The sequence below is a fragment of the Hyperoodon ampullatus genome, assembly GCF_949752795.1.
Source record: "Hyperoodon ampullatus genome assembly, chromosome: 14".
Classification (NCBI taxonomy): Eukaryota; Metazoa; Chordata; class Mammalia; order Artiodactyla; family Ziphiidae; genus Hyperoodon; species Hyperoodon ampullatus.
Window position 1 is genome coordinate 62,612,236 of NC_136927.1, and position 21,818 is coordinate 62,634,053.

The 21,818-nt window shown below is 60.5% G+C and overlaps 1 protein-coding gene across 2 annotated transcripts in view; it reads right to left on the reverse strand.

Moving 5' to 3' along the window:
* Positions 1 to 453: 453 nt before the first annotated feature.
* NOL4L (nucleolar protein 4 like) overlaps positions 454 to 21,818 on the reverse strand; it is a gene marked incomplete at both ends in the record, with an annotated part of 126,254 nt that continues 104,889 nt past the window's right edge. The window contains 6 exons of one of the 2 annotated variants that reach the window (XM_079720084.1): positions 454 to 674; positions 5,268 to 5,469; positions 5,910 to 6,032; positions 6,236 to 6,427; positions 6,507 to 6,692; positions 9,062 to 9,312. In XM_079720084.1, coding sequence (XP_079576210.1) covers positions 454 to 674; positions 5,268 to 5,469; positions 5,910 to 6,032; positions 6,236 to 6,427; positions 6,507 to 6,692; positions 9,062 to 9,312 — 1,175 coding nt within the window. Of the gene's footprint in view, positions 675 to 5,267; positions 5,470 to 5,909; positions 6,033 to 6,235; positions 6,428 to 6,506; positions 6,693 to 9,043; positions 9,313 to 21,818 lie in introns of both variants that reach the window. The other variant, XM_079720083.1, reaches the window with a different exon arrangement.

A 21,818-nucleotide genomic window follows, 5' to 3' on the forward strand; every position in this document is an offset into this window, starting at 1 on the left:
AATCTGTACAAACACAAAAGAATCCATTTTCAGAAAAATAAATTACTAAGGGGAGAGGAAGAAAGGGTCCACTTTGTTTTTCTCAATAAATATGCAATTCTGCTCACCTAAGACTTGAAAGGTAATTATCTGGGGGTGGGATTCTAACATCAGGGTCCACGAAGATGATTCTAAATAGAGCTGCGGCCCCAGCGCCTTGTCAGGGGGAGCCCCAGCCCTTCCAAAGCTGCCCCGTTGGCCTCTTCCAAGCAGGTCAGAGCACCCGTGTGGTGAGATTCCAAAAAAAAGTGTCCTTGTGCCCAGAGTCTCAGGCGCTTGGAGTGTGGCTAGAAACAGCTCTTTTGCATCCACCTCTTTCAAAAAAACAAAAGGTACCAACTGGTGAGGCGGGAAGCCGGTCCGGGGCTGGGAGAGCCTCCTTCCCTAGGGTAGTGCACTCGACGTGCTGCTGGGTCAGTTCTGCTGTAAAATGAGGTTTTCCAGTTCATCTGCTGAGCGCAGCAGGAAGGCGGCGGACTCCCGGTAGCCGGCGATGAGCTGCCGCACGGCACTGATCTCGGTGGGGCTGAGCTGGGCGGTGGGCATGGTCCGGCTGGTGCTGTTGCTGGAGGGCGTGGGCGTGGGCGTGGTGGAGGTGGTGGAGGCCCCGCCTTTCATGCTGAGGTCCGTGGGCCCTGCGAGGAGGGGAGCCAGGGTGAGGAGGGGCACCCTCTCCCCTATCGTGGGGGCCCGAGGCCCTCGTCTGTCTCCACGGTTGTACCCCTAATGCTTAGAAGGGGGCCTGCAGACAAGACGTGGGCTTTTCTGTTAAGCCCGAGGGTGATCCTGCAATGGGGTCGGGGGGAGGCTTTGGCCTCAGGCTGGGCAGCACTCTGACCCCAGCTCCCTGGCACTCATCGCACCTCGGCTGCTCTCTGAGGACTGTCAGGCAGGCCTCCGCACTCTGGGCTCTGGTCTCCGGGTGAGGAGGCCGCCTCGAGCTGGCGGGGGAGGGGGTGGCTAAGACACTGCCGGTAGGTGGGGGTCCGACGCCCCCGAGGGGGACAGGGTGTGGAAAGCCCCGGACAGAGTCCAAAGTGGAGCCCCGGAAGGCCAGGAGAAGAAGCACCCATGTGTGCGCCTCACGAGACAAGGAAGGGGTTTCTCAACCGCCGTCGCCGCCGGGGAAGAGCAAGAAAGAGGCTGGCTGCCCTGGGCTGCCCTGCTTGGGCCTGGGAAAGAGGCCGGGGCTGGAGCGCGCCCCGCCGGGAGCGGCTGGAGGGGCAGGTGGAGGGAGGCGCTGGGGGCTGAGCCTCCTCCTGATGGGCTGCAGCACCTCGAAGCCCCTTGCCTCTGAGAAGTTCTCTTGTGCCCAAGCGAGATGGAAGATTAATGTTGCTGAGACGGGACAGCATGGGGTGGGTGGGTGAAGGTCAGAAGGTCAGACAGGACCCAGAGGGGCCCTCTAGAGAAATCACCTCCCCTTTGCCCTTGAACGGTGGCAACAAAGAGGGTGCCTGCAGTCTTACCGAAACACACTGGGGGTGTGTGCTGGGGCCACCAGGCCTGGTCTCCTCTCCACCTTTCCCAAATGGCTCTGTGGGGTGCGCCGTGGCTCTGGAGTCAGCAAGCCCGGACTGGCGGCCTGCTCGGCCCCGCCATGGGCGATTCCTAACTTCCCTGGGCCCCCGACCCTCAGCTACAGCACGAGGAGACTGTTCTGGGGCTGAGCCACGCCGGTGAACCCCTCGGTGCGGCTCGGGATGCCCAGCCTACGGGAGGCCCACTGGGAAAAAGGGCTTCCAGGAGACACAGAAGCTCCTGGAATTTGAGCATTCTTTCGAGGTGTTCAGCAAGAAAACCGCCAAAGGAGAGGATCTGGCAGTGTAGGAGCAGAAAGCTTGCTTGGGAGGCCTTCTGTGACCCAGCTAGGTCCGTCTCCCTGTGCCCTGCCCAGCCCCCAACCCCCATAAGCAGAGATCATTGTACGTGGGTATGTGAGGCAGTTCTCAATTACCAGCCAGCTCCCCACTACCCCACTGGTTCTGACAGCCAGTTTGAATCATTATTGCACCTACAGTGGCAGCAGCTTTCTTTCTTTCTTTTTTTTTTTTTTGGCCGCACCATGAGTCTTGCAGGATCTCAGTTCCCTGACCAGGCGCTGAACCCGGGCCACGGCAGTGAGAGCCCGGAATCCTAACCACTAGGCCACCAGGGAACTCCCTATAGTTTTTATGCTGCTACAGAGATGGACAAGCCCTTGTCACTGGAGACATATAGACCAGAAGTAACATCTTGGGAGAAATTATGGAAACACGACTACTGCTAAAAGGAAGCTGATGCAGCCCCCAGATGGGGAAGGAAGTTGGAATCTAAGATGGGACAGTCTGTCACATGGGGTTATTTCTTCTCTAATCAGAGAACAGGGACGTGACGCAGGACGTCCTGGGAACTGGCCTGCTAAGGAACATCCTTGGAATTGAGGGTCGAGGGAAGTCCGTTAAAATGAAACACAGGAGGAAGGACTGGGCTGGGGCTGTGGACTGCTGGGAACAGCAGCCGAGCAGGTGGCTGACTCCCACATGGGTGGCTGCTGGGATAGTCTGGGAGCAGGCAGGGGTGCCTGCGCCGGCTCCCGGCTGCTGCAGGGTTTGGTCCCCTCCAGACACTGGCTGGGGATGGCAGAGGAAGGCCGGAGCCGCCTGCCACATGGGTGTGAGCTGTCCCTGGGCTTCCTCTCTTTCCTCCCTCCACCCCCAAGCCTTGTCCTCTTCACTCCTATGCTCAGAGCAGGCCTTCTGGGCTCTGGTTACAGGCAGACAGTCAGGTGGCCAGGTGGTTGCTAGAGGGGCCGGAGCGGGTGCGAGTTGCCCAGCAGCCCAGGTAAGACAGGCAGAGCCTGAGTCTATCTGGGCTGACCTGGATTTCCAGATCCACCCATGATCTAAGTGAGGAGCTCTGAGCCACCAACACGACTGCCCAACCAAGGCGCCAAATGGACTGAACCCTCGTTTAAGGGCTGCTGCTGGGAGGGCAGTGGGACTGGGACTGCCTGTGGTGTTCTTCCAACTGCTGGACCCAAACCCAGTGCTCACAGGATGCCACTGCCCCAGGCAGGAGGTCAGCGAGCAGATCTCGGCCTCCGTGACCTCACCACCCACTTCTAAGGAACCAGGGAGACTGAGGTACAGGGGCAGAGCTAGTGGCCTTTCTTGAAGCCTCTCTGGCAAGTGTGAACAGGGCAGGAGGGCGGCAGGCCTGGCCCTCAAGAGAGGCCGGAGCAGCCCTGGCAGCTGCGGCCCGAGACAGGCCCTGCCGTGTGGTGCCAGGTGGGGGCCTATCACCATCGCCTGCCCCCTGGGAAGGACTCTTCCCATGCGCACCAGGGGGGGCTCTAACTTCCCGCCCCGCACCTGTCTCCAGACACACTCTACCAGGGTCCCCACTCAGCAGGGCTGTCAGATAGTGCTCCTTCCTGGAAGGAAAGCAGCCCGCCTGGGACAGCCATTTCACCCCTGCTGCAGCTGGCCACTCTGGCCTCAGCTTCAGGGATTAGGGCCAGGCAGCCTCTTATTTTAGGTTAAGAGGCATTAGGAAAGGATGAGAAGTTAAGCCCAGGCAGGAATCTTCCAGGGACCCGCACGTACTTCCCGGTGGGGCGGGGGGCAAGGTGAGCGAGGGTGTCTGGGCTTTCTGGCATGGGTAGGGACCAGCCGCCTCCATCGCTGCCCAGGAACAGTAAGGGGTCTCCCGCGGCCAAGGACAAGGGCCTGAGAGGAATTCTCGGGCACGTTCAGCCAAGACCTAGAACCAGAATTCCCTGGCCTGCGGGCGGCACCTTCCTCTAACCTACTCATCAAGCAGCCACTTGCTGTCACCCCCAGCCTTTCCTCTCGCCTCTGAACGACCCGCAAAGCACACTGCTTCTGCCTCCTGTCCTCCCCATTAAAATCTCACCACAAGGGCAGACAGCACAATTCACAGCCTCCTTTGGTTAAAGCCTATCTGTGGCTCCCGCTGCACACAGAACTAAATCTAGATGCCTGGCTCAAGAGGCCCTGGGATCACCCCTACCTGACCCCGCCAGCTCCCGGAGGCCGCCAGGCTGCCCTCCACCGGGGGAACCCGCTCTTCCCCTGCCGCACCTGCCACCCAGGCCTCAGCGTGAAAGGGCCTGAGGTCCGCACTCAGGGCAGCACCTAGCTCCATGGGGAGGTTTCTATCTTTTGGGGACTGTTTCTCCAATATTGGCCTGTGTTCCGTCTGCATCAGAGTCACCTGGGCAGAGTTACGGGGGCACCTAGGGAATCACCAGCTCCTGGGGTTAGAGTGGGGGGACAGACGGCTAACTACTGCCCCAGGTGACCTAGATGGGGCCCCACAGTGCAGCAGAAAGGGCTGGGGCCCTGCTCCCAGGTGAAAGAACCTTCATCTCGGGGCTTCCCTGGTGGCGCAGTGGTTAAGAATCCGCCTGCCAATGCAGGGGACACGGGTTCGAGCCCTGGTCCAGGAAGGTCCCACATGCCACAGAGCAACTAAGTCCGTGCGCCACAACTACTGAGCCTGCGCTCTAGAGCCGTGAGCCACAACTACTGAGCCCGTGTGCCACAACTACTGAAGCCCGCGCGCCTAGAGCCCGTGCTCTGCAACAAGAGAAGCCACTGCAATGAGAAGCCCGCACACCCCACAGTAATGAAGAGTAGCCCCCACTCGCCGCAACTAGAGAAAGCCTGAGCACAGCAACGAAGACCCAATGCAGCCAAAAATAAATAAAATAAATAATTTTTTTTTAAAAACTAAGAAATGCTTTTAAAAAGAAGAACCTTCATCTCACAGGTGAGGTCCTAAGCGGTGGCCTAGAGAGGGAGGTGACCTGCCTGGGACCAAATCCTGGCTCTGCCATCAACTCTGCAAGACCTGGGCCAGCAACCGTCTCACTGAGACTTGGTCATTTTGGGTGAGACGAGGGTGTGGAGGGGCTCAACTCAAGTGAAGAGCGGGGCCTTGGCTGGGACTCTGCGCACAGTGGCCCGTGGAGTGGGGGTGGGGCAGCGGCAGGGGACCAGGGAGAGGCCCAGCAAGCCTCCGAGGAGGCAAGAAAGGAGTGGAACGCTGTTCCTGTTAACCTTGCCCTCCAAGCTAAGGACTGACTAAGATTATGAGATGGGGAGGGTCCCTGTGCCAAGAAGGAGTCACTTTTCCGGCGCCTCTGCTGCTTCCCCGCCTGCCCCGCCCCCTTCCCAAGGCGGCTGGTCAGGGAGCCGCAGAGCCTGGTGTCCCGCACTCACCATTACTGTGATTTCCTGTTTGGAGGGAGGCAGGGGGCTGCAGGTTGCTGCCCAAGGCCCCGTAACCACGGTAACTGTAGTTCAGGCCACCGTTGACGTACACAGGGTCCTGGGAGTAGGAGGAGGCTGGCAGTGAGTAGGTGGAGTGGGGGATGGCTGCGGAGTCCCGGGACTGCTGCTTGTCCAGGGCTATGGGCTCGTCCTGCGGAGCGGGAGGGAGGCGCTGGGGAACCACAGGGGCAGCAAGCCCTGGCCACGGTCCCTGGACGGGGGTGGGTGGTGGCCCCAGATTTGCCGGGACCCGGCGCGGGACCTGCAGGACTCTGCCTCTCCGCCTGGCTGCCTTGCCCAGGGCCTCCCCCAGCCCCCTATCTGCTCATCTATCTTCAGGGCAGACTTCATCTGTTCCTGCCCGGCTGCAGACACTCTCAGGGCTCGGGATGAAGTCCAGACTCCCTTCCTAGGTCCGCAAGGCCTTTGCGTCTGGGCTCCTCCGACTTCCCCCCACCCGCCCCCCTCCCCCCCAGCATCTCCATCTCCCATCTGAGGATGCCCTCCCTGCTCCCTCTGCACCCAGGGGCCATGGTAGTATCTGCGGGATGGCTGAGGACACCCTCCCAGTGGCTGGCAGCGAGCAGGCACCTGAGAGGACTGGTAGATCTCCAGGCGCATCCTTTTGGCTGCTTTTCTCGTCTCGCTCTCACAGGCAGCTGCCAGGATGTTTTCTGCCATGGCCGAGGTCAGGTGGGGAGGTGTGGGTCTGGTCTGCAAGCAGAATGGGGATGGAGCCAGTGTTAGGGCGCAGAGACCCTGCCCTAGAGGTGGGCAGGGCAGCACTGGGCTTTGGGCTCCTCTGTGAACCAGGGGCCACAATGCCTGCTTCCAGGGGTATTGGAAGGGCTGTGGGAAAAGCGCCCGGGCGGCCGGGAGGGTGCGGGGAGCCTGGGACTGGTGGGCCTGGGGCTCACCATCTCCATGCCGTTCTTCTTCATGCGCCGGCAGGACTTGAGGTACGTGCGGATGCGCTTGCGGGCCCGCTCCTGGAACTCAGGGAACTGCCGGCTGCAGGACTCGATGATGGCCTGGATCTTCTCCTTGGGCTGCTTGGAGATGGGCACCATGCGGTCCAGGTTCTCGTCCACAAAGAGACGCACGAACATCTGCAGGAGACACAGGCTGTGGGAAGGGCTGGCCCGGCTGAGCCCCCGACCCAGCCGGCCGTCCCGGGCGGGCACTCACGTTGAAGGCCTTGAGGCGCTCAGGGTCCATGCCCTCAGAGTCATTCATCTTGTCATTGTCCTCATGGTCGTCGTGGTCATCATCATCGTCATCTGCTGTGGGGGCCCGACCCACCGTCAGGTCCTCGGGGCAGCCACTGACCTCGGTTTTGATGGAGTCGTAGCTCCCCGAGCTGTAGGGGGGGGACTGAGAGAGGGCGGGGGTGGCAGAGGGTCAGGCCGCGGTCAGCGTGCGGGCAGGCGCGGCGAGCACACCCAGCTGCCACGTGAGCCACGCTGCAAGGCCCTGAGCAAGTCACTTTCCTTCTGCTCCTTTCCCCTGTGACACGGGGACAGCGATGCTGCCACCCCTCCCTGGGCGGCTGTAGGAAGGACTGCCCACAACCACACATGCAGAGGCCTGGCGCCCTGGAGGAGTCCAGTGGAGGGGATAGTGGTTTACTCGGCAGCAGTGGCCACGTCAGGACGTGCCTCATCGCACGAGGAAAAGGCAAACACAGAAAGGGCTCCTTCCCGCCACCAGCCAGCCTCTCCTGCTTGTGCCAAGATCTGTTCTGGCTTCGGGGTTTTCCTCCCTGCTCCCCAAGGGGCTGCAACCCTGAGTTGACAACCGAGCTGTCACAAAAGCAGTGAGTGTGCTGTCTGTCGGGGATGAGGAACAGATGGGCTGGGAGAGAACCAGCCAAAGAGACAGGCCCATCAGGCAAAAGGGCATCCCCGCAGCTCCCGGGCTGGGCTTCTCCTGTCTGCCGCCACCCCTGGAAGTCACCGTGAGCCCCGATGCAGAGCGTGTGTAGAAAGGGGAGGGGGAACCAGGCACAGCCCCTTGTCCTGCAGTAGAGAAGGGACCCACCCCCTGAGCCCCTCCTGGAACAAGACCCTTCCCCAGCTCTCCTGGGAATGCACTTCCCCACTCTCCTCTCCGCTTTTTCCATCTTCTTCATCCTTTACTGCTCAGTTCCCATCCGGTCTCCTGCCCACTGCCACACGTGCTCTAGGAAGGCTCCCCAAGGACCACTGACATTTGCCTTTTAGAAAGTTTGCGGCTTTGGCGAGTCCTGACTTCACTCAGTGGTACCCTGACTAGCAGTGTCCTGGAGACATGGTCCCTGCCCTCAAGGAGGTGGGCATCTAGTAGGCAGTCAGGCCCAGGAAACAAACAGCCGCAGATCACACCCTGAAACGTGGCCACATAGTGGCCCAGACGGCATACAGCTCTTGCTGACAAATGTATAAAGACAGACACTGATTGGTGCCCTGTCCCATGGTAGCTGCCACCACCAGCCTCCACGTGACCACACCCACCGAGGTCGGCCCTCCCAGGGTCCCTGGCCTCGTGCCCATCTCTTGACCCACACATAGACTCTGAAGGGGAAAGGACACCCAGGTCCTCTGGCCTCCCACTGGGCTGTGTCAGACTCGCAACGGAGGGTCAAAGGTGCCTTGGGCAAGTCACATTCCTAGGTGCTCTTTGGCCAATCCTCTGCCAGCGTCAGAGGAGACAGAAGAGCTATCGGTGGCGCTCATGCTCCCATCTCACTTCCACGGTCCACACATGTGGCCTGAGACCGCGGTGGCAAACTCAACCCCTCTGGCTCTCTGCCTGCCGAGGCAGCAGCTGTGCCTGCCCCTGGGACCCAGTCAAAGAAGGGAAGACAGCGCTCTGGCCAGTACCTGCCCCGCAGCCTGGGCTCAGACACACAGTGATGACTGGACACCCGTTCATTTGTACAGAACCCTCCCACGAGACACGTTATTGGAAGCCAGCACTGGCACCCACCCCACACCCTCTGCAGAAGAGAAAACAGGCCCTGGGAGGGGAAGGAACCTGTGCAGGGGCCCGTGGCTGCAGCCCAGGAGTGTAGGGCTCTGAGAAGGCACCTCTGGCCCCCCTAGCCCGGGCAGAAGAAGACCCCCCCCGGGAGAGCTCCCGCCCCCGGTGCCACACTGCACTGCTGCAGGAGACCTCAGCGGCCCGGAGATGGTTTTCGGAAGCAACAGGGGAGTGGGAGGGGAGCGCCAATGGTGGGGCACCTGTCCACCCGGCATTAGCCTGGTCTATTGAGTTTCACACATCCACATCCCTGGGGCCACAAACAAAGGCCTCACCTTTTTTCTGCACCATCTGTAGAATGGGGACAGGCATGCAGAGTAGCCAGAAAACATGAGGCCTTGGGCCTCTGTGCTGAATGTAGCCCACTTGCTGCTGTTCCTCACAGCAGACTCTGTTTTGGAGGCAGAGAGGGCCAGGCCACGCATCACCCACCACGTCCACCAAGGCAGAGGCCAACAACCCCACTTCACAGATGGGGATGCAGGCTGAGAGAAGTGAGGGCCTTGCTCGAGGCCAACTGAGCGGTCTCCCATTCCAGAGCCTCCCCAGGACAACGATGGCAGAGCAGCCACGGCTACCACCCTGACTTGGTGTCACAACCCCGGTATGTGTGATTTCACGTCAGCCCCGCACAACCCTGCCGTGTACGGGCTCGGCAGAGGCTCACGGCTCTGGCGGGCCAGCAGTCCCGCAGCCCCACACACCTCGGGGGTGGTCTTCACCCCGTACTTGACGCGGCTCCGCAGTCCATCGGCGTCGGAGGGGTAGGAGGGCGTGCCGAGCGCTGAGCCCTGCGGGAGCTTCTCGCACAGGTTGATGGGCTGATCCTCGGCGGTGGCAGTGAAGTCCACGGGGGCCACAGTGCCGTTGCCATTCATCTCGGGGAAGGCGGGGTCTCCCTGTGTGCTGCTTGACGTGGACGGGTTCAGGGTGGAGGAGCCATTGCCGCTGCCGCTCTCGGAGGAGGAGTCGTCTGAAAAGAGAGGCCTGGGTGTGAGGCTCCACCTCAGCACCCGCTGGCCCCTAAGACCCCCCTCCCCCCAGGTACGTGGCCCTGTGCTATTCTCACGAGCATCCCTGGGCAGGAGGTGAGCGCTGCCGTCCCCGCTGGGGGCGCCAAGAGGCTAGCCTTGCCCCAGCCTGAGTTGGGGGCAGGGTCCCTCTGCCAGAAACTGGGGCCATCAGGGGCGGAGCGGCCATGGAGCGTGCCTCCTGCCCTCCACCCCACAAAAGCCATATCCAGCTTGGAGGGCCTGGGAGTGAGTGGCTGCAGCCTCAAGTCTGACCTGCCTGCCGCAGGTCCGGAGGTCCTCGGACACGCCAGGGGCTGCATGGGGCCTAGCCAGTGCCCCCCTCTTCCTCCAGCTCACCACTGCCTTGCCCCTTTACACCCTCTCCCCACAGGACCCCTTCCCCACAGCAGACCCTCGAACTTCTCCAACCTCTGCCTGAGGAAGGATGGCTCCACTGTGACACCCCTGCCCGTTAGTCACTCCCTCCAGCAAGGAGGCCCAGGCCAATCCTGGCAGCCTGTGCAGACAGAGATCTGCCCTTGGTACACGGCCACATGGCACTGAACATACAGAGCCAGGGCTGCGGGTGCACCCCTGGCACCTCATGGGCCATCCCTGCTTTCCTGAAGCGACAGCCCAAGAAAGCTCTGTGGAGGGCGCCCCCTGCTGCAGACAGCACGGCATTGCTGGGGAATCTAGGAGGACAAACTTTTAACTAGGGGGCTGGACACTTCAGATAAATTCCAGGCCCCTTTTTTCCACACCCTGCCCCAGCCCCCTGCTTGATCAGCTGAGAAGGCAGAGGCCCAAGCTACGCTCAAGCTCCCGGGGTCACTGTCAGGTGAATACCGCGTGGTTCCTGGTGGCGCCCAGGTGCCCAAACGGCTCTGCACCTGGAACCAGAGTGAGTGGGGGAGGGGCGGCCACTGTGAGCCCTGACCGCCTCCCAGGCCACCCCCTCCACCAGGCCAGGGTCGCGCACGACCCCACCCCCACCCTCCCAGCCGGCAGATTATGAAGATTTAGTTCCTGGTGCTGGGCACTGGGCACGCGCACCTCACCTCCGGAGCGTCCCCATGGTGACCAAGCGGCTCTAGCTCGCCAACCAATCACTGGCCTGCCGGCTGCCCAGGGGCGGGGCCGGGCTGCCCATCAAGCAGCCAGGGCCCAGGGCAGAGGGGGATGGGAAAGGCCTCTGCGCCATGGCACCCCTCCCCCTCGGCTGCCGCAGGTCCCCTGGGCCAGGATGCCCCTCCTTCTCCCCCTCTTCCTCTGGGCAGTCACTGCTCTCTCCATCCTCCTGCAGGAGAGCTCCAGGCTCTACTCAAAGCCACCCCAAAGATCCCCCCGCCTTGCTCGGCTACGTCCCACAGTCCCCAGGCTGGCCGCCCGGCTACCTCTGGAACCTCACCGCCCATCCCCACCTCCTCAATCACAGATGGGTCTGGTTTTCTTCTGGCAGTGTCTCCAGCGACCAACCTAGATATCTGTGGAATGAATAGTATTTACTGAGCACCTACTGCGTGCTGACTCTGTCCCAGGCTGAGAAACAAAGTAGTGACTACAACCAAGATGCCAGCCCTCCTGGGGGGACAGATGCACATTACTGAAACACACAGAGAGTGAATGGGCCTCCAACTTGCCAAACCACATCCACCCCACCCCCACCCCACCCAGCCTCCTTGGCCGACCTCCCCCTTCAGCACCCCAGCTTCCCTCAGTCACCCCACCCTTTCCCAGCACCAGTCTAATGATCACTCCCCTGTTCCCTAACCTTCCTGCTCCCCACAGCCTGCCCAAGAAGAGTCCACAAGAGTGCTGGGTGTTTTCTTGGTCCCATGATCTCTGCAGCCTCCCCCAGCCCAGGTCCCACTATCCCGGGCCACTTCTGAAGCCTCACATCTCCAGGCCTCTGCTTGGGCTCTGCTGCCTGCCTGCCGTGTTGCTTCCAGCTCAGTAAATGTCAGTCCACCTTCAAGACCTGGCTCAACGCTACCTTCTCAGAGCAGGCCTCCTTCCTCCGCTGTCCCTAGGAAGGAGGTACTCAGAGCCCGAGCCCAGCCTGGTGCCCATCCTTCTGAGCGATACTTCATGCCTCCTTCAGCGGCTCAGGGTCCGTCCTGAGAGCTGCCTACCTCCCCACCAGGGCTGGGCCCGCTGCCAGAGAAGCCCCAGCACCCGGGATTCAGAAGTCTCTGCCAGGGTCAAGGAGCTGGAGGGCAAGGATTGACACCCATCCCGGCCAACTGTCTGGGCTCCTCTGAGCTCTGGCCGGTGCCCATTCTTAGCTCACCTTGCAGGTGTGACTTCACATCCTGGCACCACCCCCAAAGGGTCACTTGCTTGACCTCAGAGGGCCTTGTCTTCCTCCTCTGGAAGGAGGGGTTGCTAGGAGGGTCAATGGGCACCACACCAAGCACAGAGGGAGCCAACTGTCACTACGCTCGGCATGGGCGTCAGGCCGACGGCCTCCTGCAGCATCACACCAGGAACGGGCCCAGAGGTGGCGCCCCGACCGCCTGCCTCCCGGCCAGATTCCCTCCAGGGAGGATGGACCCTCTTGCCCTGTGCATCTCCAGGCATGAGCATGAAGGAGGCTTGGGTGCTGTGAGGACACACGCATGTGTGTGTGTGGGGGGGGGGGTGTGGGTGTGGGTGTGTGTGTTCCCAGGGCCCTCCAGCTCAGGAGCCCAGGGTGCTGGCCCAGACTCTTGAGCTGCCAACACCCTCACCCCGGGGCTGTGCACCTCAGGCGCTGGCTCCAGTGGTGGTACGGCCCCTCCGAGTAGGCAGATGCCACCTCAGTCTGATAGGGGAAGTGGCTGGGCAGATGAGACCCATGAGGCCAGGAGCCCGGACCTCGTGTAGCTATGCATTCCAAGTTTTTAGAAGAAACTGGAAATATGCACCATTATGTAAATATCCAGATTTTTAAATACTGGTGACTGATTTACATTGTTCACATTTTGAAAAACCTTACTGGACAAACGGACAAACAAAACGTGGTCTACCTATGCAATGAAATACTATTCAGCCATAAAAAGTAATGAAACTCTGATACATGCTATAACACGGATGAACTGTGGAAACATTACGCTAAGTGAAATAAGTCAGAAGCAACAGGACGGAGATTGAATGAGGACACTTACATGCAATATCTAGAATAGTCACATTCATAGACACTGAAAGCATATGAGGGGACACCAGGGACTGGGGGAGGGTGGAATAGGGAGTTATTGCTTAATGGTTACAGAGTTTCTGTTTAGAGTAATGAAAACTCTGTTTTGGAAATAATGTGTGCTGGTTGCACAACAGTGCCAATGTACTTAATGCTGCCGCATTTGTACACTTAAAAATGGTTAAATGGCAAATTTTATGTTTTACAAAATTTTTCACCACAAAAAATTCCCCCAAAACAAAACAAAACAAAAATCCTTGAGTAGGCCAGTGGGCTCCAGTTTACAAGCTCCATTTGCTGCCACCACATGTATCCACGGGCCAAGCCTCTCCCACCTCCACTCTGCATCTGGGGTCAGGGAAACCCAGCGACACACACAGAGCCCTCCTCTGGGGCATAGGTGAGTCACAAGTGCCTCCCCCCACTCCCCAACATGCCGCCCTTAACCTGCTCATGGGCTGCCTGCAACCCGGGGTCCACTTCCTGCCGACGAGGGAGATCATGGGCTTTAGGCAGAATGCAGAGGGGCTGTGTATCCTGGAAGACACCCCTTCACCTCCTTTCAAAATGGGTGCCATGTCAGTAAAATAGGATTTATAAGGTGTAGACAATACCTGGCACAAAGAATAGGTGCTTAAAAAAAAACCCGATTCCCTGCCCCGGCCCAGGCCTTCTCACTTCATAATGCACTTGCTTCCCGAGCGTGGCTTTTCCAGACTGGACTGTGGGCTTCCAGGGGCCCCTCGGAGCCCAGCTTGGTGCCACATCTGAGGTGGGCACGGTAAGGGGAGCGGGGAGAGGGACAGGGCCGGGAAGATGCTGTTCCTGCCCATGTCCCTTCCTTTCTCAAACACTTACTGGGTGTCAGGCCTGTGTGGGGCACTGAGGTGAAAAGATGGGGGTGGTCACTGTCCTGGGGCTCATGCTCTAGGGAGCAAGAAAGCAAACATAAGGTTCTAGAGGACACTGGGCTCTGGAGCCTTGGAGTTTCTCGCCCCTCCTGTCCCCCCACCTCCCCCTGCAACCCCTTCCTCCTCTGGGAAGCCCTCTCTGACTGCAGCGCCCATCGAGGCCCCAGTTCTGGACCACCCGCTGCGAATCTCACCCCAGGGAGGGTGGCACTAGGGTGGGTGCTGGGCGGGAGGGAGGGAGGGAGGCAGGGCAGGCTTTCTGGGAGAAGCCTCCAAGGACAATGCTGAGAAAGCCCTGGGGCAAGGGCTGAAGCCCCCTGACCAAAGCAGGGCAGAGGGCTGCTGAGGACACGAAAAGCGGCTGCATCTGTCCAGAGGCCCCGAGGCAGCGGCTGTATCTGTCCAGAGGCCCCCGAGGCAGTGGTGATGACCTGGCCGCAGTCCACAGACTGAGTTCAAACCTCCGAGCTGAAGCCAAACTCTCCCCAGGCCTGCTGGGCCCTGCTGGCAGCCCCCCACCCCCGCTGTCACCCCATCCAGCTGTGTGCCCTGGCCTCTGCCTTGTTCCCTCTTCTCGGGACACTCCGAGTTCCCTTCCCTCCAGGGCTTTGCTGAAAGGTCACCTTCTCAGTGAGACCTCCCTGCCCCCACTCTGACATGCTGACCCCTTTACCCATTTTTTTCAGAGTGTTTATCACCTTCTTACATATTATGTCTATGGTCTGTGCCCAGCGCCCCCGTAAGCTGCCCCAGATCGTTCCTGCCTCTCCAGAAACCACACCCCTTCCTCTGGTGAGGGCACCCCGAGTCTTCCAGGGTGAGCGGGTGCCCCAGGCCCGGCCAGTCAGCACAGCCCATCACAGCTATCGTGATGGGTATGTGACCAAGCTCGACCATGAAAGTCAGTCCAGGGGCTTTTGCAGAAATGACTGGGGAGAAGTACCCTCCCCTCACCACAGGGGCTGCTGAGCCCACTCAGCAGGGAGGCCCTCACCCGGAAGCCAGGGCTGACAAACTGGCACAGACAAATCCCCCCTAAATCCATCCATGCCCAAAGCCAAAGAAGGCCCTAGACTTTCTGGTTATAGGAGCCAATGATTTCCTTAACTGCTAAAGCTGGCTGAAGGCAGGTTGCATCACGTGTGCCTGGTTTGGCCTCTGAGTAATCCATGGTCCTGCCCCCGGGAGGGCCCGAGGGAACGGAGCCTCCACTGGCCCTCTCCTCACTGTGGGCCACCCCAACCCCAGGAGGGGCTGGCTGCAGGGCCCACCCTCCCCCAGCGCCCGGCACAGCCCTGGCCCAGAGACCTGCCTGTCACTTGGTGGGGAAAGAAGAGGGAGAAACATCCGCATCCCAGGCTGGGGCAAGCCGGGTTCTGATCCATTCCTAGTTCTTTCCTCCTCCCAACCCTCTCCAAAAAAATGTGATTTAAGGGAGTCACACACGCAAACCCATGTCCGAGGAGCGGGGCCGGGAGAGCAGGTGCGGGGCCTCGCTGTCTCCCGACCTTGGGCACAACCGGCCTCCCTGGCTCCTCTTATCTGCAGTCTAGGGAGTTGCCGCTGACGCCCTCTTGGGCTCTGACACTTTATGACCCTGTGAAAGAACCCAGCTGGCCCCATGGGCACCAAGGGCCCAGTACACGGAGTGCAGGAGTCGGGCCTTCCGGGGGTGCAGGCTTCCAGGCACGGGACACGGAGCTGGAAGTGACCCTCTTGTCTCCACCTGGTCCTTATCTGTGCAGCCGTGCCAGGAGGCCCCTCCAGGCTGGGCACCCCACCCACGGCCGGCCAGCCGGAGCCCCGAACAATGCCAGCAGGACAGGACTGCCCCCAGCCTGTGACTGCAGTGACAGGGACAAGTGCAGTGCGGGGCCACGGGGAAGCGGCGGGAATGCACCCCTCCCGAGCACTCCCACAAAGCCAGGCCTCCCTGGCTCCGGCGAAAGGCAGCTCCCCGGTCTGGGCAGGACACAGAGCCCACCACCTGTGCCCGAATGCCTATGGGCAGGGGAGGACTGCGTGCCCATCTATGCAACGTGGGGCAATGCGCTGCTATTCAAATGGGGGAATTAGTGATGAATGGGGGAAATTGTTCCTCCTTCTGTCCAGTCTCCAGAAGGAGACAAAAACCCCTTTTACCTCGGCAAACAATGCCCTTATGTGGGCGCCAGCGCCCCACAGTCCGCACAAGCCCGGCTCTGTGCGAGCCGCCAATCGCCACACCAGGCTCTGGGGCCACAGCCGGTGGCGCCCTCTCCCAGGGGCGACCCTCGCAGGCTCCCGGGGGCTGGGCAAGAGCGCGAAGGTCCGCCGGCCCTGGGACCATGGGCCGGGCATACGGCCCCACCAGCCCAGAGTGCCCGCTGCAGGCTGCCCGCTGTGGCCAGAGGTGCGATTGGGCTGCCGCAGGAAGCGCCCCCTCCTCGGCGGGCTTCCAGGCAGGGGGGAGGAGGGGGCGTCAATAATTCACACACCCAGGACATGGGCCCGGAGGAGGCGGGGAGGGGAGAGCGCTGGAGCCGCAGCCCCACCGCGGACCGGCGGCCCCCAGGATGTGGAAGAGCCAGCCCCGCCTCCCCCTTGCCACGTGGCTTCGGGCTGCAGTCCGGGGGCCCTGACTCTGCTCTGAATTTGGGGTGCGCGCCTCGCCAGGGCTGGCCTCCACTCTGACAATGGCCAGTGGCCAGGCTGTGTTGACATGATGCATAGTTCCCAGGAGCATCCGGCTCCTGGCAGGCTTACCCTGCTCTTCCTCCCGGAAGAGGGCCCTGAGGTCAAACGGGGGACACCGAGGAGTTGGGTGAGGCGGTGTCACTGGGACCCCACCATCCTGGGCGGTGGGGCCACGCCGGGCATCTGCCCCACAGTCTGTCTTCGGACCCCGCTGCCTGCCTGACTGCCCCTCCTGAGCGCTACCCCGCTCCAGCCCTGTGGCTCCAAAGGCCTGGCCCAGCCCCTGCTCCCCATCCCGGCTCCACTCCTGCCCCCAACACCCCCAGCACCTCTATTCCGAAGCATCCACCTTCCTGCCCTTTTATGACTCATCCCTGAAGCTGGTATCAACACCTGAGGCCCTCAGAGCGGCGCTGTCCAACAGAAACGGAATGCGAGCCACCTACGGAATTGTCAGCTTTCTAGTAGCCACATTAAAAAATGTAAAAAATAAAAAACAAGCGGAATGAATTTTAATAAACTACTTTATTTAACCCAATGTATCCAAAATATTATCATTTCAACTAATAATTAATTCCGTGTTAAATCTGAGGTACCTTACATCCTTTTTTCATACAGTCTTTGAAACTCAGTGTGTATTTTACATGGTACACCTCAACTTGCACGAGCCCTTTTCGATAGCGGTCTGTGGCTCCCATGTTAGCGCAGACCCATATTTTTGTGATTTCCCCCTAAAACTGAAATCATTTCGCTCAGTGCAGGGACCCTGGGGTCTCAGCCCCTAGAGAGGTGTCCAAGTTGCAGATGAGAGTTGGGGTCTTGGGGCAGGTGGCCTGAGCAGGGCTGGCGGCGGGGCACTGGGGGCAGGCGCCACCTTCGGTGGGGGTGGACACCAAGTATGTGGCAGGCGCCGGGCAGACTCATTGTGCCTGATTTGCACAACCACCCCCCGGAACAGACATCAGGAAGGAACCAGAGGATCCCAGAGGGAAGTCATCGGCTGTCACACAGTGTGAATGGAAGAGCACAGATGAGCCCCAGTGCTGCCTGATTCCCCGAAGCACCCACCCCTCATGCTCTTTCTTCTCTTGGCCTCGACTTGCCCGTCTGTACTATGGGACAGCCCCCACCCCTGCCACTGTCCCACTTTCTGCCGGCCCTCCCCAACGTATCCTGGCCCAATGTGCCCTGGGGGAAAACACTCCCAATATGGACAGCCTGGGTCTATGTCTTCCCAGGCCCGACAGTCTCCCTGGCCCCACCCTCAAGGCCAAACACAGGCAGTGAGCCCTCAATGCTAATTCAGTGTGCAAATCTCTAGCTGAGATGTCCCCTGCACCCCCCCACCCCAACCCCAAAACAAATCATGTGTTCTGAGAGCAAAGAGAGCCACTTCGGGCAACCATGTGTGAATGATTCATGGGGCAGGGCCCTAGCCCCAGAGCCTGTGTGCTTGTGTGTGGCTTCTGAGGGCCTGGCAGGCCTTCTGCCAGCCAGCCAGGAAGCCTGTCTGGGTTCGGTGCATCCTAGCCCTTAGGTCAGAGTGATCACGCCAGCGTGGCCCCAGTCACTTCCTGGTTCCTGGGAACGTCGCCTGTGGACAGGATCGGGTGGCGATGCCTCTCCGACACACCCCTCCCCCGGCCTCCTCTCCAGCAGAGCAGGCCTGCCTCCACAGAGGGGCAAGAGGCATTTGGGTTTCCACGTGTCCTAGGCTGGGGAGGGGGCCAGGGGGGAGAAGGGCTCTGACACCCCGATGGCTCAGCAGGCCTAGGCGAATCTTCCAGGTGTCGGGGGGATCTCCCTCTCCCTTTCTCAGCAGGTGAACTTTACCTCTAGGGCCCTGGAGCGTGTCCTGCCCTATGCCCCCATCAGGCGTCTGGGGACCTGTGAGGGCCTAAGACCCTGGCAGCCTGCACAAGGCCAGGGCTGTGCAGGCCTGGCCTGCTCCGGGGATAAAGGGATCTCTCGGTGCTGTCTCCCAGCCTCCCTTACCCCGCAGCGGCAGGAGGCCAGGACAGCCCAGCATTGTCTGTGCCGCCTGCAGCCCAGCTGATGATGGACACTTTCCTGTGACCCGGGCCTGGTAGGGTGGCTCACGGCCAATCCCCGGAAGGGCTTGGGCCCTAGTTCTGGGGTTGGGGGGCGGGGGCAGGAGGCCGCCGTCGCCACTGCTTCTCTCCATCCGGTGTGGATGTTTGGAGCCTTGAATAGGAGCAAATAGCTACTGCTCTAGAAGGAGGGAGTATGTGACCTGTAGCCAGAAAGTGAGGCCCAGACACAGCTTCCAGTCTCACCTGAGAAAGGTGGAGTCAGGACCAAGATCAGGCATCGGGGAGAGGAGGCTCAGTTTAAAAGCCCTGGTGGCGCAGTGGTTGAGAATCTGCCTGCCAATGCAGGGGACACGGGTTCGAGCCCTGGTTTGGGAAGATCCCACATGCCGCGGAGCAACTAGGCCCGTGAGCCACAATTCCCTGAGCCTGCGCGTCTGAAGCCTGTGCTCCGCAACAAGAGAGGCCGCGATAGTGAGAGGCCCGTGCACCGCGATGAAGAGTGGCCCCCGCTTGCCGCAACTAGAGAAAGCCCTCGCACAGAAACGAAGACCCAACACAGCCAAAAAAAAAAAAAAAAAAAAGCCCACTGCAGGAAGCCATCCCAGGGAGGCCACTGTGAAGGGGCCACAGTTCCCCCCACCATGTGACAGTGACCAGGGAGGATGCCCAACAACGAGGGCTGGGTCCACAGTGAGCAGGCTGCAGCAGGCTGTGAAGCCTTGGGGCCCTGGCTGGGGAGACAGCTGCTCCAACCGCAGGGGTGGGCCCGTGGGAGGGTGGGTACCATGCGCACAGAACACGAGAAGTGGCTGAGGCTCAGGGGTAACGCGGGCGCCTGTCTCCGAGCCTGCCTGGCCCGGCCCCAACCCCACTCGCAGTACAGCCTCTTGCCTCTTCCCCTGCACAAGCAGCTTCCACCCCCGGCCAGGAACACTCCCGTGGCATCCTCAGTGCCCGGCACAGTGGCCAGCACACAGGAGCTAAGCTGCTGCCCTGGCGCCTTCTCCTTGGACAGAAGAGCTAACCTGCAGCTGCCCATGGGGCTGCCCATCAGTGAGGGAGCCTGGGACGGGTCTGGGGTTTGCAGATCGGAGAGCAGGATCCTGGGAGACGTAAGGTCCCCCAACAGGCCCTGGCACGTGTGGGCAGTGAGTGGGACAGGAACTCAGGAGATGCTAGAGCAAGCTGTGGGTGCCCAAGCCGCGAGCTTGTAAAGAAAGCCGTGGTCAGAACCCCACAGGGCGCAGTGGGCAGAAGGGATCAAGGAAGACCTGGATGGATGAGGAGACAGGACTGGACCGCGTGGGGCAGTGAAGGGTCGGGTGGATGGGGTAAAGTGAGGCGGACTCCTGACCCACCTACAGCCCCCTCAGCCTGTGAGTGCCAGTTGGCCACGGACCCCAGCCTCCGGCTCTTCAGCAGAGCCTCCTGCAGCTGCCTGGCCACCTGAGAGGAAACGATCCCATCTCCGTTCACCCAGCCTTCCCTGTCCACACACCATCCAGTCCTCACCCCGCCATCCAGTGACGGGGAGGGACTGGCCCCAGGCCACACAGCAGACAGGCAGCAGAGGCAGAATCTAGCCTGGGCTGGCTCACCGTGGCTGGGGTTAGGGCATACTCCCCCTGCAGACCCACCCTCCGTGGAGACCGGGGAGAGAGGCCCAGGTGGGTGAGGACAGGGGAGGCGGCACTGCTGTAAATACCGAGCCCTGGGCAAGCAAGTCACACACCTGCTCCCCAGGTGACCGCCCCTGCTGCTGCCCAGTTTGCGTGTCTGGGTAGTGGAGCGCCACACCCAAGGGCAGCAAGAGCCAGGAGGCAGGAAGCCTTGGTCTTCTCACAAAGGGCTCCTGAGACACACCAGGATTAATGGCTGCAGTCACGCAGGCCACGCTACAGACAGCAGCCAGGGATCAGAGGTGAACAACTTGCTTAAGACCGCACTGCAGGACCAGGGCAGGGCAGGCCAGGACCTGCTTGGGAGAGCCACGGCAAGGTGCCAGGGGCTGCTGGCAGGGGGCCGTGTCCGGGAGAGACCCTGGGCCCACAGAGGTGGCTTCACCTCTCTCCTTCCTCCTGGATCCCTTGCATGCCAGCCCCTCGCCTGGCCTGGGCCCTCTCTCCTGGCTGAAGCTTGGGGCCACAAGGAGCTTCTGGAGACATGTGACCCAGGAAATCCCCAACCCTGGCATGCAGCATCTTCCTCCCTTCCCAGCCTCCTCCTGATGTGCTGCCCAAGCTTCCCAGGCTGTTGAACACCTGCCTTCGACATCACAACACAGCCTCCTCCGAGAGGCTTCCACTGGTCTCCCGTCTCTGCCACTAGCTTCTCAAGAGCCGTTTGCTGGGCACCTGCTCTGAGCTGAGGGCTGGGGATAAAGCCCAGAAGAGGACACTCGGTCCTGAGGCTGCTCCGTGCCGCACTGTTTGTGACAACAGAAAAGGGGGGCTGGGATGTCCTTCCCCATGAGTGGCCCAAACGTAGGCTCTGGAGTCTGAGACACCCTTGTGGCCACTTGGAGTCTGGGCAAGTTACCTCTCCCTCTGCAGGTCAGACCTAGTCACAGCTCTGAGCTCACAGGGTCACAGCCAACCTGCCACCAGCGCAGAGCTGAGCAAACAGTGGGCTCAGGAATGGGACCTCCAGTCACTGGGATGACCAGACAACCTTTAAAGATGCCATATCAGCGATGGGGAGAGACGAGACACCATGTGGAAAAAAACGTGGGTCCAACACTACATGATCCCTCCCCCCACCTTTTTTTTTTTTTTTTTTAAAGGAAATGACTTCGATTATATACACAGAAAAGACTAAGAAAAATAGCACTGGTAACATTGGTAACTTTGTCATTTTTTTGTTTTGCTCCTGTTTTTTTTCTGTTTTCTACAATGAATGTAATACTTGTGAAATAAGGTAAAAAATAAGAGACGTTTCTTCAAAGACACATCTCCTGCCCTCAGAAAGCTTACAACCCGGCGGGGATCCCACGTTCTGCGTGCCTGTCCCTCTCCTGCAGGTTCCTTGAAGGGGCGAGGGGTTATCAGCCTCCCAGGCCACAGGGCTTGATATTCATGTGACAAAACTGGTGAAGAGCCCTGAAAGAACCAGAGGCTTAAGCCAGGACCCTCAGCGCCTTGGTCCAGCCTCAAGACGTGGTGATGGCCACTGGAGGAGAGACTCCAGACGTCCAGTCTGCAGGCAGAAAGCGCCGGCACCATGTCCCCGGAGGGAGGGAAGCGCCGAGGTCCAGTGGGTCCCAGAGGTCCAAGGCTGGAGGAGCCTCTCACCGAGAGGCACAAACAAGAGGCCCCCCAGATGCGCCACAGCTCCCGCCCAGCAAACCCCAATGACCCTGCAGGAAGACAGAAGCAGGACCCTCGGTTCTGCCCTGGCGGTGACTTCCTGTCTGCCCGGAAGGTGAGTAATGTCCACTCCCCACCCCCCGCATCCCTTCTGGAGGCCAGGCCTCACATTTTCCGCTCAGGAAGAGGCAGAGCAAGAGGCCTGGTGAAGCACATCAAGGGGAAATGGAAGGAGAGGGCCCTGGCCTGGCCATGCATCTGACATCCAGCAGCCTGCTGGCTCACCTGCCCGGCCTGGGCCCTCTTTCACTTATTCATTTAACAGACACTCCCCCTCACTTG